The sequence below is a fragment of the Plodia interpunctella genome, chromosome Z (assembly GCF_027563975.2).
Source record: "Plodia interpunctella isolate USDA-ARS_2022_Savannah chromosome Z, ilPloInte3.2, whole genome shotgun sequence".
Lineage (NCBI taxonomy): Eukaryota > Metazoa > Arthropoda > Insecta > Lepidoptera > Pyralidae > Plodia > Plodia interpunctella.
In genome coordinates this window covers 7625349-7638726 of record NC_071324.2, presented here as the reverse complement: position 1 = coordinate 7638726, position 13378 = coordinate 7625349, and the positions used below count along the sequence as shown (strand labels likewise).

General features: G+C 33.6%; 1 protein-coding gene across 1 annotated transcript; it reads right to left on the bottom strand.

Moving 5' to 3' along the window:
• Positions 1-4634: 4634 nt before the first annotated feature.
• Positions 4635-11731, bottom strand: LOC128682973 (calaxin-like). Its single transcript, XM_053768067.1, has 5 exons — positions 11486-11731; positions 9011-9080; positions 8654-8834; positions 7730-7840; positions 4635-5300 (listed from the first exon to the last, which is right to left on the bottom strand). Exons 1-5 carry the CDS (start codon positions 11604-11606, stop codon positions 5115-5117), a joined length of 669 nt encoding a protein of 222 aa, XP_053624042.1. The 5' UTR covers positions 11607-11731; the 3' UTR covers positions 4635-5114.
• Between the last annotated feature and the right edge of the window lie 1647 nt (positions 11732-13378).

Genomic DNA, 13378 nt, shown 5'->3' with positions numbered 1-13378 from the left:
TTTGCAACTAGTTTATGGAGAAAATGAACTAGAGAATGACAAAACACGATCAACCGAGCTCGCACAGCGTTGCACGGAATTCTCGGCAGTAATCAAGCACGCGTGACACTCTACGAAAAGCATCCATCTTGTTAATTATCTTCGCAGTAAACAACCTCCAAGTTGACCTCACATGATCTCATGACCTCACATGAATTGTTATTAAAAATAATCAAAATTTTCTGCATTCGACGGTAATTATCTTTTATATTATTTTTATAAAATATTATCCACTGTGTGACAATTTTATTCACATACCTACTTGCTCGTTTAATCGAAATATTTCAAATACGATTTTCTGTGGTGATTTGCTGTGGTGGAATATCAATCGAACAAACTTTTGCGCGTGTAAGCTTTGCGGATTCTGCGTATTTTCCCATTTAATATTGTTTACCAGATTTCACTCTCAGTTCACCTAGAACAAAAGCTGTGAGGTTTTCAATGTTAGGAGCAAATCGATATCTATAAGAGTATTATGAACTTTTATACCTGTATCGTAGTTGTGCGTCGGCACAAAGCTTAATTGAAACTTGCAACTTTTCCCCTCCGTGGAATTGAAGTTGCAGCACCTTGAATTATCAACTGTAATTTCAATGCGATGTCGATGTTAACTTTTGTTTTCTTTAATTGTAGTTTAATTATATTATATATTTATTTACTTCGGGGATCGAGTACGTCACTCCTCTTCATCATCAGCCGGGTATTTCGCGATGGCTGATGTGTCTTAAAATAATGAGACTAGAGTTATTTTTAAAGACTAATTATATTGTACGTACAATTGGGCATAATCATAGATAAAATTTATATATTTCTTTTATCTATGGGCATAACAAATGGTACGTAAGAATATTGCTTTGTAGGCATAAAATTATAGTCTAGCTTTACTTTATTTAACCACAACAGGTTTTTAAAATAATAGCTGCTGACTTCATATATTCTTAAAGCTTCTCACACAAAATTTATCGCGTTTGTGAAAATTTTTGAAAATAATTTAAATGGCTGTTAATAGTACTACTAATGGTACTAGTTAATTTGACGATACACTGCGAACTATCATCGTACAGTCTGAGAAAACCGGTAAAATTTTGGGGTTTCATTGAAATTTTATATAATAATTCGCTAACTTAACAACGTCTGAATTGCGTCTGACAATATCTTGTAAGTTACGAACGATAGAAACGCGGCTATAATATGGCATTTTATATTAGGTACATTTTCGGGAAAGCATAAAACACATAACCTACCTATTTGTTAACAAAACACCGCCGATGCCCGAAATACGTACATAAATACGAGTACATAGTATTAGCGATTTAGTTTGGATTATAAACAGATTATATTTACGCAATTGTCCCGGTAATTAATGAGACGTTCATTGAGTGTACCTAATAATATTTAGGCAATGTAAGTACGTATTTAAATCGTTCAACCCAAATCCGTTCTACCGGATTATTTTATCGGTGTGTTCTAAATTCTGACATGGCATAAAGGTATTTCAAGATTGTAAGGATGATTTAACACTCATTATTTATTATTTAATATACTTATTAAATTTTAAACAATACATGCTAAGAAGGAATATGAGAACCGAATATGGTAGGTATAATTTGGTAATGTTTCTACTTAATGTCAACATGTTATTATGTTACGTGACGAGAAATGAACAAAAGTAAAATTGAATGGTTCGAATGAAGAGCCACGAACACTACAGGGCCAAGTCACGTCATGTTACATACAAAATGCATTGTTCCACACGTCAGTTGGAACGGTGACGGATTTGCCTTAGATATTTTCTCTAGTTAACTTTTTAATTAATTTTCTCAACCCAGACAAAAGCAACAATATTAAAATAAAAATTCATTTGTTTCAGTTACTTGTCCGTTTTGGGCCATAGATTACATAATAAGTGGTTCACTCAAGTTTCAACTCAATTGGTTTAGTAGTTTCGGAGCAAACTAACTGTAAATAAGAGGCACGACTGATTTTATAGTGGCCTCGTTATATCCTTTTGAGATACGGAGCCTGGAAAATGTGGGAATATAGAAATAAATTTATATACTTACATATATATTTACATATTTACATAGACGTGGGTTTATATTTACATCAACAAACATCTATTACCTATACCAATATTAACTCGGGAAGTAGTGTACCTACTAGTATGTTTCGTTCGAATAGGAACGTGGGAGATACGCAATATTACAAAATCGTCTCACTCAGAAAAAGGAGAAAACTCGTTCAAATGTCAAAATTTTGTTTGAAAACGAAACTTTTACAACCTCCGCGTCCCCAGCGGCAAAATAGCTGACCCCAATTCTCGCGCGTTGTAGATTTAAGTCAAATTCGAAATTATGTCGAAATTGTCTTATTCGATCAATTTTATCACAAAAATCTCTAAACCTATATTCTCGGGATAATTTGATAGTAAATTCGATATATATATAAATATATATCAATGATAGGCTGTTCTCAAGAAATTATTAATCACTTTATGAGTAATTTATATAAAACCTTATTTGTTGCTTATTTTATGTTAAAATACTTATGACATATATTTTATATACAATAAAGAGCTACAAACTGGCATTGGCTTTGAAAACAGAAATAAATATGTTAACGTTCATGAAAAGAACGGAACGCACGCAATGTCGTCAATGTCATATCAACTCTTATTGCGAGAGGATATGTTTTTATGAATTTCACATTTACATAGTTATATTAGTAGTTAGTATTTGCAACCTATAATGAAATCTGAGATAAATTAGTTTTCTCTGAAAAGGGTTTAACGCCGTGGGGTAATTTCAGGAGTGTAATACAGCACTCACATGTGCCAAAAACGACACTAAAAACGCTTGCATATTATTCTGTAATTATAGACGATTTTTTTATTTCTTTATAATTTTTTGTTACTAAGTTCTGTCTGTTGCCTAGTTTCTTCTTTACGTTCTATACTAAATAAATGACCGCTATCCAAAATATCTCTATTTTTCTTATATGATTTAAGTGATTATTTACGTAAAATTTCAGAGCTACAAGATATATGCAATGTTTTTAACTTTAATTAAAATCTAAAAAATCATTCCTCCAATTGGGGTTTTCTTGTAGTATAAAATATCAATCTGATGTATTTTAATGTGATTTCAATGCTTTGCTGAGTTCGATAAAGAGTTTTGTCGAATGTCGACCGCTCGGAGGCACTCGTTGCACGTCGAGCGCTGACAGTCGATACATGTCTATAGTGATATATCGAGGATACGGAAATTAGTTTTCATTCGACATCGGCAATTTTTTTTCGATCTCAAATTTGACTTTATGTTTACAACCCGAGAATTGGGGACCTGACGTTAAGTGAAGTGAATTAATTAATTTGGCAAATTTACGAAAAATTATAAATAGTACACAGTAAAGGTAACAAATAATAAAAGATTATCCATGTGAAAATGCAAAGAGATATGCCATAGATCAACAAGAAGAAAATTCCTATCAAAAAGGGCTGATGTGTTTTTATTAATTCCATATTTTAAATATTTCATCGAAATTTATTTATAAATATTATCGTCGTCGTAACTTTGCTCAAATTAGAAATACCCACAAGTAACATTATACCTAGTCATTGCGGCTTAATCCTAGCTTAGCGAAATTTATAACAGAATTATTTAAAACCAGCTGTTTCGTGCAGTCTGCAGTCTGTATTTGATCACGATCTATTCCTAATTTCCTCTTCTTCATGGAAAGTCTCGTTGCACTAAAATTGCATAGTATGGAATATTCACATTTTTTTATATACGAATCAATCCAGTATTCCGGTTCCAGAAAGTTTTAATCTGGCTCTGACGAATTGGAATTTAAAATCAATAATATTTTATAAAATTATATCGTTGATTAAACAAAAAACAACGTGACATGCGAGTTGAAAAGGGGCCCCGACGGCTCCGTTTATATGATATTTGTTGTTTTGTTAATATGTACAGTACACAATCAAGCTGGCAGTAAAATTTGTATATATAAAACTCTTTCGTTACTGACTCACTGACTGACTGACAACGTTCAGACGTAGAAAGCTGAAATTTGGCATGTAGGTTTCCTGAGGAGTGTAGGTGAACAATAAGAGAGGATTTTTGGAAATTCTACCCCGAAAAAGGGGTTCTACACAGTTGAAATTAGTGATTTTGGATTTTAGTCGTTTACATGATTCAGATTTTTCTGAAAACTAACCCTCAACCCCTTCAAATGGGGAGTGAAATATTTAATGGGACTTAATACAATTTTCAAGAATAAATCTGAAAATTGGTAAACATTCGTATTCTTCATCGTTTTTGAAGTAAAAAGAACTTGAAATATTAGGTGAGAGGAAGAAGAAAAAATATATATCCCTTCATGGAAGGAAGCGGGAAGCGAGATTGGAGAAGTTACGGGACTAGACGCGCAGCGGAAAACAGGAAAATGAAAGATGAGAAATTAAGTTTACCAGTTTTAAAGAATACGCAATAAATGTATAATAATGCAATAATGCTAATATTTTATTATGAAATACACGCAGTCGAAGCCGCGGGCAAAAGCTTGTTTACTATAAAAAGAAAAAATACAAAATCTAATTTTATCAATATTTTAATTCACAAAATGTATAAGTATAATTGTGTGAATAAGTTCACTATCCTGTGTGACTGGTTGACTAAGAAAAAAAGACTCCTTTCAGAATTTAGTCGATTGGAGTGTAGAAAGAAGATTGCCAAGCAAAATTAACATGTAATAGAATACCGGACAAAATTCAGACGATTATAGAAACATTAGTGAAAGAATAATATTAATAAAAAAGTATTTTTCAAGATATAATTAAATAATGCACATTTTAGGCGGCAAACGTAGTTGACGACGTGGGCAGGAAATGAACTTTCCCATAAAGCTTTTCTATTTTTCATAAAGCAAATTTGAGCTCTAACAATTCAATCCAGGTATAAATTCAGGCTGTAAAGTGGCAAGATGAGTTTAATTATTTATGTTGTAGTGTATATTACAAGATTTTAACAATTTTCAGATCTTGTCCGGGTATTGCTGGAAAGTTCTCTAAGTATTCACATCTTGCCCCAAGACGGGCACCACGTAGCTATGAACGAGTACACGGCTGGACGTTCGGGCACGCAGTAGCCGAGGGCTTCCAACAGAGACGGCGTCTTCACCACACAGTCGTGGAAGTCTTTGAAGTTGATCACCCCGTCCAGATCCATGTCCATGCGTTTTAGCATTATGTCTACCAGCTCCTGCAAATAAAAAGTTTCTTCATTTAAACTCGGCAATTTTTTTAGGCTCAATGGAATTTGTGATGTTCTTTAATACAGTGAGTAAAAATACATTATTGCACCACAAACATGATACAAAATACAATTTAAAGAATGGAACAATAGAAATATATACAATAGGCGGCCTTGACGTCTAGTGCAATCTCTTTCAGACTACCGCATTTTTAAAAATCCTTACATATGTAAAGAAATGTAGAGTGTTTGTCAATATTCAAAGTTATCAATTCCAACCTGGATAACCGTACCGTCCTTACGTACCTATAGTGATCTAAATACCTCGTATGGGAATTGATTCCCTTTTTAAGAAAGGAATTATTTTGCAGCGACAAAATACATAGTTGGTTTTCATCCATCGTAGGCAATAGCGAGATACTAGTCTAAGACCTTGATTACGGATATACGTGTCATCATGCAGCTCGGTTAAAAACTAATATTCTTAAATAATCAAGTTTACACCGCCTGCCACGAAACATATAAATTCGTTGATGGATGGTGCAAACACGCTATCGGTAGAGCGTTAGCGGCTTGATGTGCCGCCACTATCGCCATTATATTGTTGAATAGTTGGCAACGCGAATTCATGAATATTTTGTAGTTTGTGTTAGAGATTTTATTTACCACTAGTTGATGCCCGCGACTTTGCTCACGTGGCCGAAGAATTTATGGTAAGGAGTCAAAGTTATTAGGGAAATTTAATTGTGCAGACAAATGTAACGATACCAAACATACAGAAGATGCTAATCAGACTGAAAAAGTATATTTTCTGTAGTTTAGCTGAACTCATCAGACTAAACAATTTTTTTATATTTCCTACAGTTAGCTGCAACATCATGGGTCTACACCGGGTGTTCCAGATCTTCGATTTTCTTCGAACTCAACTGAAAATACTCATCAGGCTGAATAACTTTTGTTAAGACGTCACTTCAATATTTCCTATAGTTTAGCTGTACCATCATTGTACTCCATCAGGTGTTCCAGTTTTCAAAATCATTTAAACCCTATATGTTGCCCAGGCTTAATAGCTATACAACAAAAAAGTTTCATTCAAATCCTTTTACTAGCTCCAGAGATAAGCTTGTACAACAGACATACAGACAAACAGAAATACAGACGAACTGACAGATTCTACTACTGTTTCTACATCGCCCTAAATTATTTTTTTTTTAATTATATTCAATGCACAGACACAACTTTTTTACTGTTTTATTATATGTATTGATAAGGTAAAACCAACTATGTAGGTCAAAACCGAAAATTTGACGAATTGTTCGCTGATAGTGTGGAGCAGTAGCATAAGGGTATATATTTGTTACATCCGTTATTATAATAGATCGAATGATCTAGTGAATAGGTACATTAGGTAAATATTACCTAATGTTCGACGTAGTAGAATCGAAGAATAGATAATAAATATAAATAAATAAATATATATATTAGGACAAATCACACAAATTGAGCTAGCCCCAAAGTAAGTTCTAGACTTGTGTAAGTTGTAACTCAACGATACTATATTTTATAACATATACATATAAAGATAAACATCCAAGACCCGGGCCAATCAGAAAAAGATCATTTTCCATCATGACCCGACCGGGGATCGAACCCGGAACCTCTCGGTTCAGAGGCAAGGACTTTACCACTACGCCACCGAGGTCGTCACCACCTAATAACCTAAAAACGGAATAAAATTCATCAAATCAATAATTTTATTTATATTTATTTATTTATTTAATTAATTGTAAAAAAAATATATAATTTATATTTTAGAGGCGGTATTACTCTATGCTGAATTGCGTGCAAAAACCGGAATCATCGACGTGGGACAAAAAAAAATAATTTTCATAGGTGTGTAAAAATTAAATATTAAAATATATATACTTATTTATTAATTATATACCTACCCCACTCCCCTACATAAAATTATATATTGGAAGACAGAGAACCGGTAACGCCATCTGTCTAACTTGGTAAAGTTTTAACTGGTGAATTTTCTGTACAAAAAGCAGGTTTAAATACGACGCTTTTATAAAGCAATATGTTTGCTGTTTTACATTTGTTGTTAGATGATTTCATAATAAATAAGTACAAAAATACATTTTCAAGTAGGTACAATGTAGTAAAACCTACATCAAATTAATAATATCTACTTAATGCGGGCAGGAAAGGAAATATCGTCTCTTAATCTTTATATTTGTATTGCGGCTTTTCATAGGTATCATATTATAAAAAAATAATGCCACTAGATGGCAGTCTAGCAACTACCAATTGCCAGTCACACAGAACATTCACGACGTCGCCATGATAACAAAGCTGGCTGAGTGTGGATATGTGATTCTTTCTCTAATTTCTAAAACAGCTACTTTGTTTTATTTAATATTATAGTTACAGACCTTTACAGCCTCTTCAACGTCGTCATCTCTGGATGCCTTGCACAAGCTTTTCTTCATCAACTGGTACATAGTCTCCCTTCGTAATGAACCTTCTCCCAAAAGGTCGTAACACTGTAGATAAAAATCAAAATTTTGGATATTATTAATGATTCTAAATTATATTCCCTTTAAAGAAGATTACATCTCCATGTAAATAACTTAACATCAAAGAGGTTTTTCACGGAACATATATTATAATCCGTGAAAAAGCCTTTTAAAATATCTTTAGAAATTCCTTACCTTAAATCCCTAAATAATTTTTATGCCCTTTGGAATTGAACAATTGTTCAAGTACGACAGAATGGTACAGCAGTGCTGAAGGTATAATTGGAATAAGAAACCTTAATCTAAACATACTTAAATGCCATATATCAACTTCAGATATTTTAATTTAATTATTTTGCTTCTGAATAATTATTTTGTTTCTGAATAATTAGAATCATTGCGGTTCAGATCTTAGTCATAAGTTGCAGTTGCATAGGTTTCATATTGTGCCTACAACAGGGATTACCTGTGGGCCTAGCACGAATCTTAGCTTGAGCGTTGTCACGAATATTTGTTTGAACAACAGCACTTACAAGCAGCAGATCGAAGCCGCCATTTAGCCGCCAATCTACTGGCCAAAAGGTCATTCATTGAAGCGAATAATTCACGTCATTAATATTGGTACTTGAGCGAGTGGATATAATCCTTTGCTCATCGTGAGTGAGTAGATAAATGTCACTTTATGATTAATTTATTTGATCTTTACAAACATTATTAAACAAAGTCCTTTGCCGAGTTTGTCTGTTCGCGATATACTCAAAAACTATTCCATGGTTTTTGAGTATAAATAGTGTGAAGATTTAAGCCGGAACCGCTAGGCATTTATAGATAATTTTGTACCGTGAAAGCGTAAGTGATACGTTCCTCCAAATCTCCTCGCAAGTACAGAGACATGGCTTTGGCGAAGGTGGCCATGGTGACGTAGGGGGAGGTGCCTCGGTCCAGCGCCACCATGACGCGCTCCATCATGTACGCGTCCGTCATGCCCAGGCCCGTGTGCAGCACGTCCCTGAAGTGACCTCTGCAAACAAGTACTTTTTGAAATCCACAACGAAGAAGTGAAGAATTCACATCATTCTTAGCTAAATGCTCTTGTCGGTGGTGTATTCGCTACAAATCTGTTAGGAAAACAATCTTACAGTGGTCAAAATGTAGTGCAAAAAATTAATAGCTCAGATAAGAAAACAAATTAAATACCTTGGAATCAAATCTGAAGCTGAGGGTTTTTCGTCTCGTTTCTGTATTTTAAAAAATATCACCATAATTTCTGAAACAAAGGAAATTAATTCAAAATATATGTTACGTGTTTAATTGTCGCCAATTAAAAGTTATATTCCTATAGCTAATTTATGTAAAGTTATAATTAGTGAAGTTCGGTAGCGTCTATTATTCCTTCAAAGGTCGTTGGACCGCGCCGGGCCAATTATTACTGTAACGAAAAGGCAGCTGTTGTCTTTTGTTATACGAAAGCAGAAGTGACATCCCTTTTGAAATAAATAGGTACAAGAAATAACAATAATAAAACTTTATAAAACATTATTTTTCTCTTCGTTAGATATCATTTTGAACTTGCAATGTTTTTCAAATTGACTTTGGAAATGAGTAAGTAGTAACTTTTTTTACACCATTAATTCCACGACATCCTGACAAGCGTCGTTTTCTTTCCGACGTTTCAGAAAACAGGTAGTTTGTGACTAGGAGGCGTCCGCTAAGAAAAGATATTTCGAAATTCCATCCCTAGGGGGGTGAAATAGAGGTTGCCAATTTGTATGAAACACAAAAAAAAATTGATTTAAATTTATAGCTGGTAAAAAATAATAATTCATTAATTCTATTTTGAACAGGGGTTAAATAGGGGTTGCAAGTTTGAATGAAACGTAGTCATTTTTGAAGTAAGACATATGAAAGATTTGATTTAAATTGATAATTGGTAAAAAATAATAATGTATTAATTAGATTTTGAAAATGCCATATTTATAGGGTGAACTATCGTCATTTTTGGTAGAGGTGGAAATGTATGCGAAACCTTATTATTTTTGAAGAGAGGTCCATGATATGTTCGGCACGCGTTAAGGGCAGCGGGAGTGGGACACGTAGTGGGAAATGAGATGGGACACGTTGCGAAAACGACATGAGAAAATTTGCATGAAACGGGACAGGACAAGACACGAAGGGGAAATCGTAGCGGGAATTGGGGAATAACTAAAGATGACAAAAATACGAATTTGAATCATAGTGATAAATAATTTTTACCAGTCTTAGAATACACGATAAAGGAATAACTGAAATTTTAATTCGATTTCTTTTAAGAACTGAAATTCACGCGTGCGAATCCGCGGGCAAAAGCTAGTTAAAGTATATAACTATAAACTACAACCTAACTAGATTATCTGATTCCTTCGTGAAATAGGAAAATATGCGATATTTAGCACAAATTATTTTTTACAGATAAAATAATTTGTGGTGACCCAAAATATTGAATAAAATAATGTTATTCCTCCAAATGTTAACCAAACAGACATACGCACAGTTTAGTGATCTTATGAGGATTCCATTATTACCTTTAGAGGAACTCTGGTTAATTCATATGAATATAAAAAAATCTTGATAAACTGAAAAGTATAATCGTACCCGGTTATACTTTTCAATTTATCAAATTTTTTTCATCAACCAAACCGCTGTCGTAATCTGATACAAAAATAATGTCAATTAAGAGGTGCGGCGAAGGGGTTCCATTAAAAAGTCTTTGAATTGATCTTTGCTTCTTTCGAAGCAATCTATCTATTTTTTTACGAGAATAAAAAATAATACAATATTAGTAATAGGTATAAAACTTTAGTAACACGTAAATACGTATTAAACCGTTTAAAACACACGTGGGCATTGATTATTAGATTCCAAAATCAATTTTATAAAAAAGTTTCTCTAATGTCACGAATTGGTATAAAGAGCACAAAGAGAATAATTAGCTTTCGCTCGACAATTACAACTGAACTATGAACAATATTATTATGTGTATTTATTAAAATCTTGCTTTAATTTTTCAGGTCTATATGGGAAAAATCAAATACTACATAATGAAATACACAAAACACCTGCATGCGGATCTAGGAATTTGCTAGGTAAGTATCTGGGTGAATTTCACGAGCGTTTTGAGCTTCGCCGCGAGCTGTTATCGGTGTTTATTTAAAAAACGCTACACGCCGTGTTCAAACGCTCGTGAAATTCACTCACCTACAGATGATATACATCTGTATCTGCCTTTTTTTTACTATAGAAACTAGGTTTTATTCACATCGCGTGGAAAATGCTTCAGAAACTTTGAGAAACATTATGTTGACTGTTTTCAGGAAGATTCGCTGGAGACCCGGCTTTGGTATTCCAAAGCCGGGTCTCCAGCGAATCTTCTCTCAGCAAGCAATACTAGGTACATATGTTACCGAGACTTCGCACGAATCTTTTTCTGAACGACCCTGCAGTCTGTGTAGTAAGTATAAATAATAGTAAACAGTATGTAATATTATGTTTTTGTAACGCGAAGGTTTAAAAAAACGGTAGCGTAGCATACTCCTAAAGTAAATAAGAGTCAAATGCGGGATCAATAAATCACGGTAAGTATAGCTAGCGACCAAAAATCTGTTGGAAGCACAGAGATAAATATGTACTACGTACGTTCCAACTCGTCAAAGGTGAAGTGTGTATCTTTTTGTATTTCCATCCACATGGCCCCGTGCTTTTTGCGAAACCTGATCTCTTCCATGGGATCCAGGGCCGAGTCTAAGGACGCCGACATCTTGAGATACTATTTGTTTCTCCTTTCTAATTTAGTAAATGTTTAAACAAACAAATATTGTTGTGATTATATTAATTTTTGACAGATGTTACAGAGATATATATAACGGATATATTTGACTTTTGACATGGTATGTCTATTATAATGTCAGGTTGTTTATTTCGGATCGTCTTGGCGAACGATGAAGCCATAACACAAAAAATATATATAATGGAATCATAGAATTAGTAGGTACTAACGTAGTACTAATTCCATGATAATACCTATGGGATCGGGGCTGCGCGCGGGGTCCTTCTAATGTACTCGTATGAAATTAATTACATTATCAATTAATCATATTTTTTATTATATCTGTGATTACTTCGAAATTGAAAATCGCATGAAATTAGTAGATGCTCCGTTACTAAATCTATGAAAAATTCTTCTCTTAATAACGTTCTTGATAAATTATAATCAAAAAATTCGTTAAAGTTAAATGGTATACGAATTGTATTTTCTAATCTTTGTATAGTTATGTAAAACTGAGGATAAAGACTCCGCTGTACTGGAGCCTACTATAAATTTTAAAAAATTTATGATACTTATAGGAAGCAAAGCTAGTCGTTTTTCACTTATAATGTCGACAGTTACGTCTTGCTATCTCGGAAAATCAATTGACTCCAATAATAGCTATACTTCATTAATTGCGTGGCGGCACACTAACCAAGTTAATTGGTTAGTGTGTATTCGGGATTCCAGACAGGGAAAGATTTATTTCTATTTATATATTGGGTTAATATATAAACATATAAGTAAGTCATATACACACAGTTAAGGTACAACATTCTAGTAGCTTTTAGTATCACACGACTATCTATATATATTCGCATTATATATCTATATATATTCGCATTATATATCTATATATATATATTCGCATCGTATAGCTCTGTAACTTCTTAGTTTGATTTTAGTTTAGTTATTGACTAAACATTTATTGCTATATTATATAATAATTGGCAGGGTACGGCGAAGGCCGGTAAAAAGAGCATTCAATTATAAATTAAAACAATAAACTGGTGGCCAAATAGCACTTTAGGGTCTCTGCACCAACTAACTTATGTTTTTACAATAAATGTATATATATCTAATTTTATATGAGTACAATCTTTACATATATTATTTGAATTATATATATAAACAGTACCCAGTACCCTAAAACCCTTACGTAGTACCCTAAAACCCGTACGTAGTCCGCGTACTAAAAGTATAAATATTATTTATGCAAACATTTAGATAGAGAGTATTATGTTTGTTATTCAATCACCCGCATTATATTAGCTTTATATGAAATTTGATACACGTATAAAGAAAACGTTGAATAACATGGCTGAGGGTCGTAGTCATTACGTGGAATTGAACACACACAAAAATTTTCTTGGCATTAGTAATGGAGTGGTTTGCCATTGCCTTCTCCATTTCAGACACAAGTTAATAATCAACCAGTGTGCAGGTTTCCTTACGATGTTTTCCTTCACCGGAAGCAAGTGGTGGTCAATGAAAAGTCAGATTGGTATACAAACTCATGTGACACGAGTGGGATTCGAACCTGGGACCAAACGATTCACAGGCGGGTCTTAACCGTTACACCACCACCCCTTACACACATCGTAACACATAGCGTAATACATAGCATAGGTACTTTATATTTCGAAATCCTTACGGAAACAAACATTTGGTGCGCAGCGGTACAAAATGAACCATGTTCCTACTTTAAAGTCCATTAAAAAACA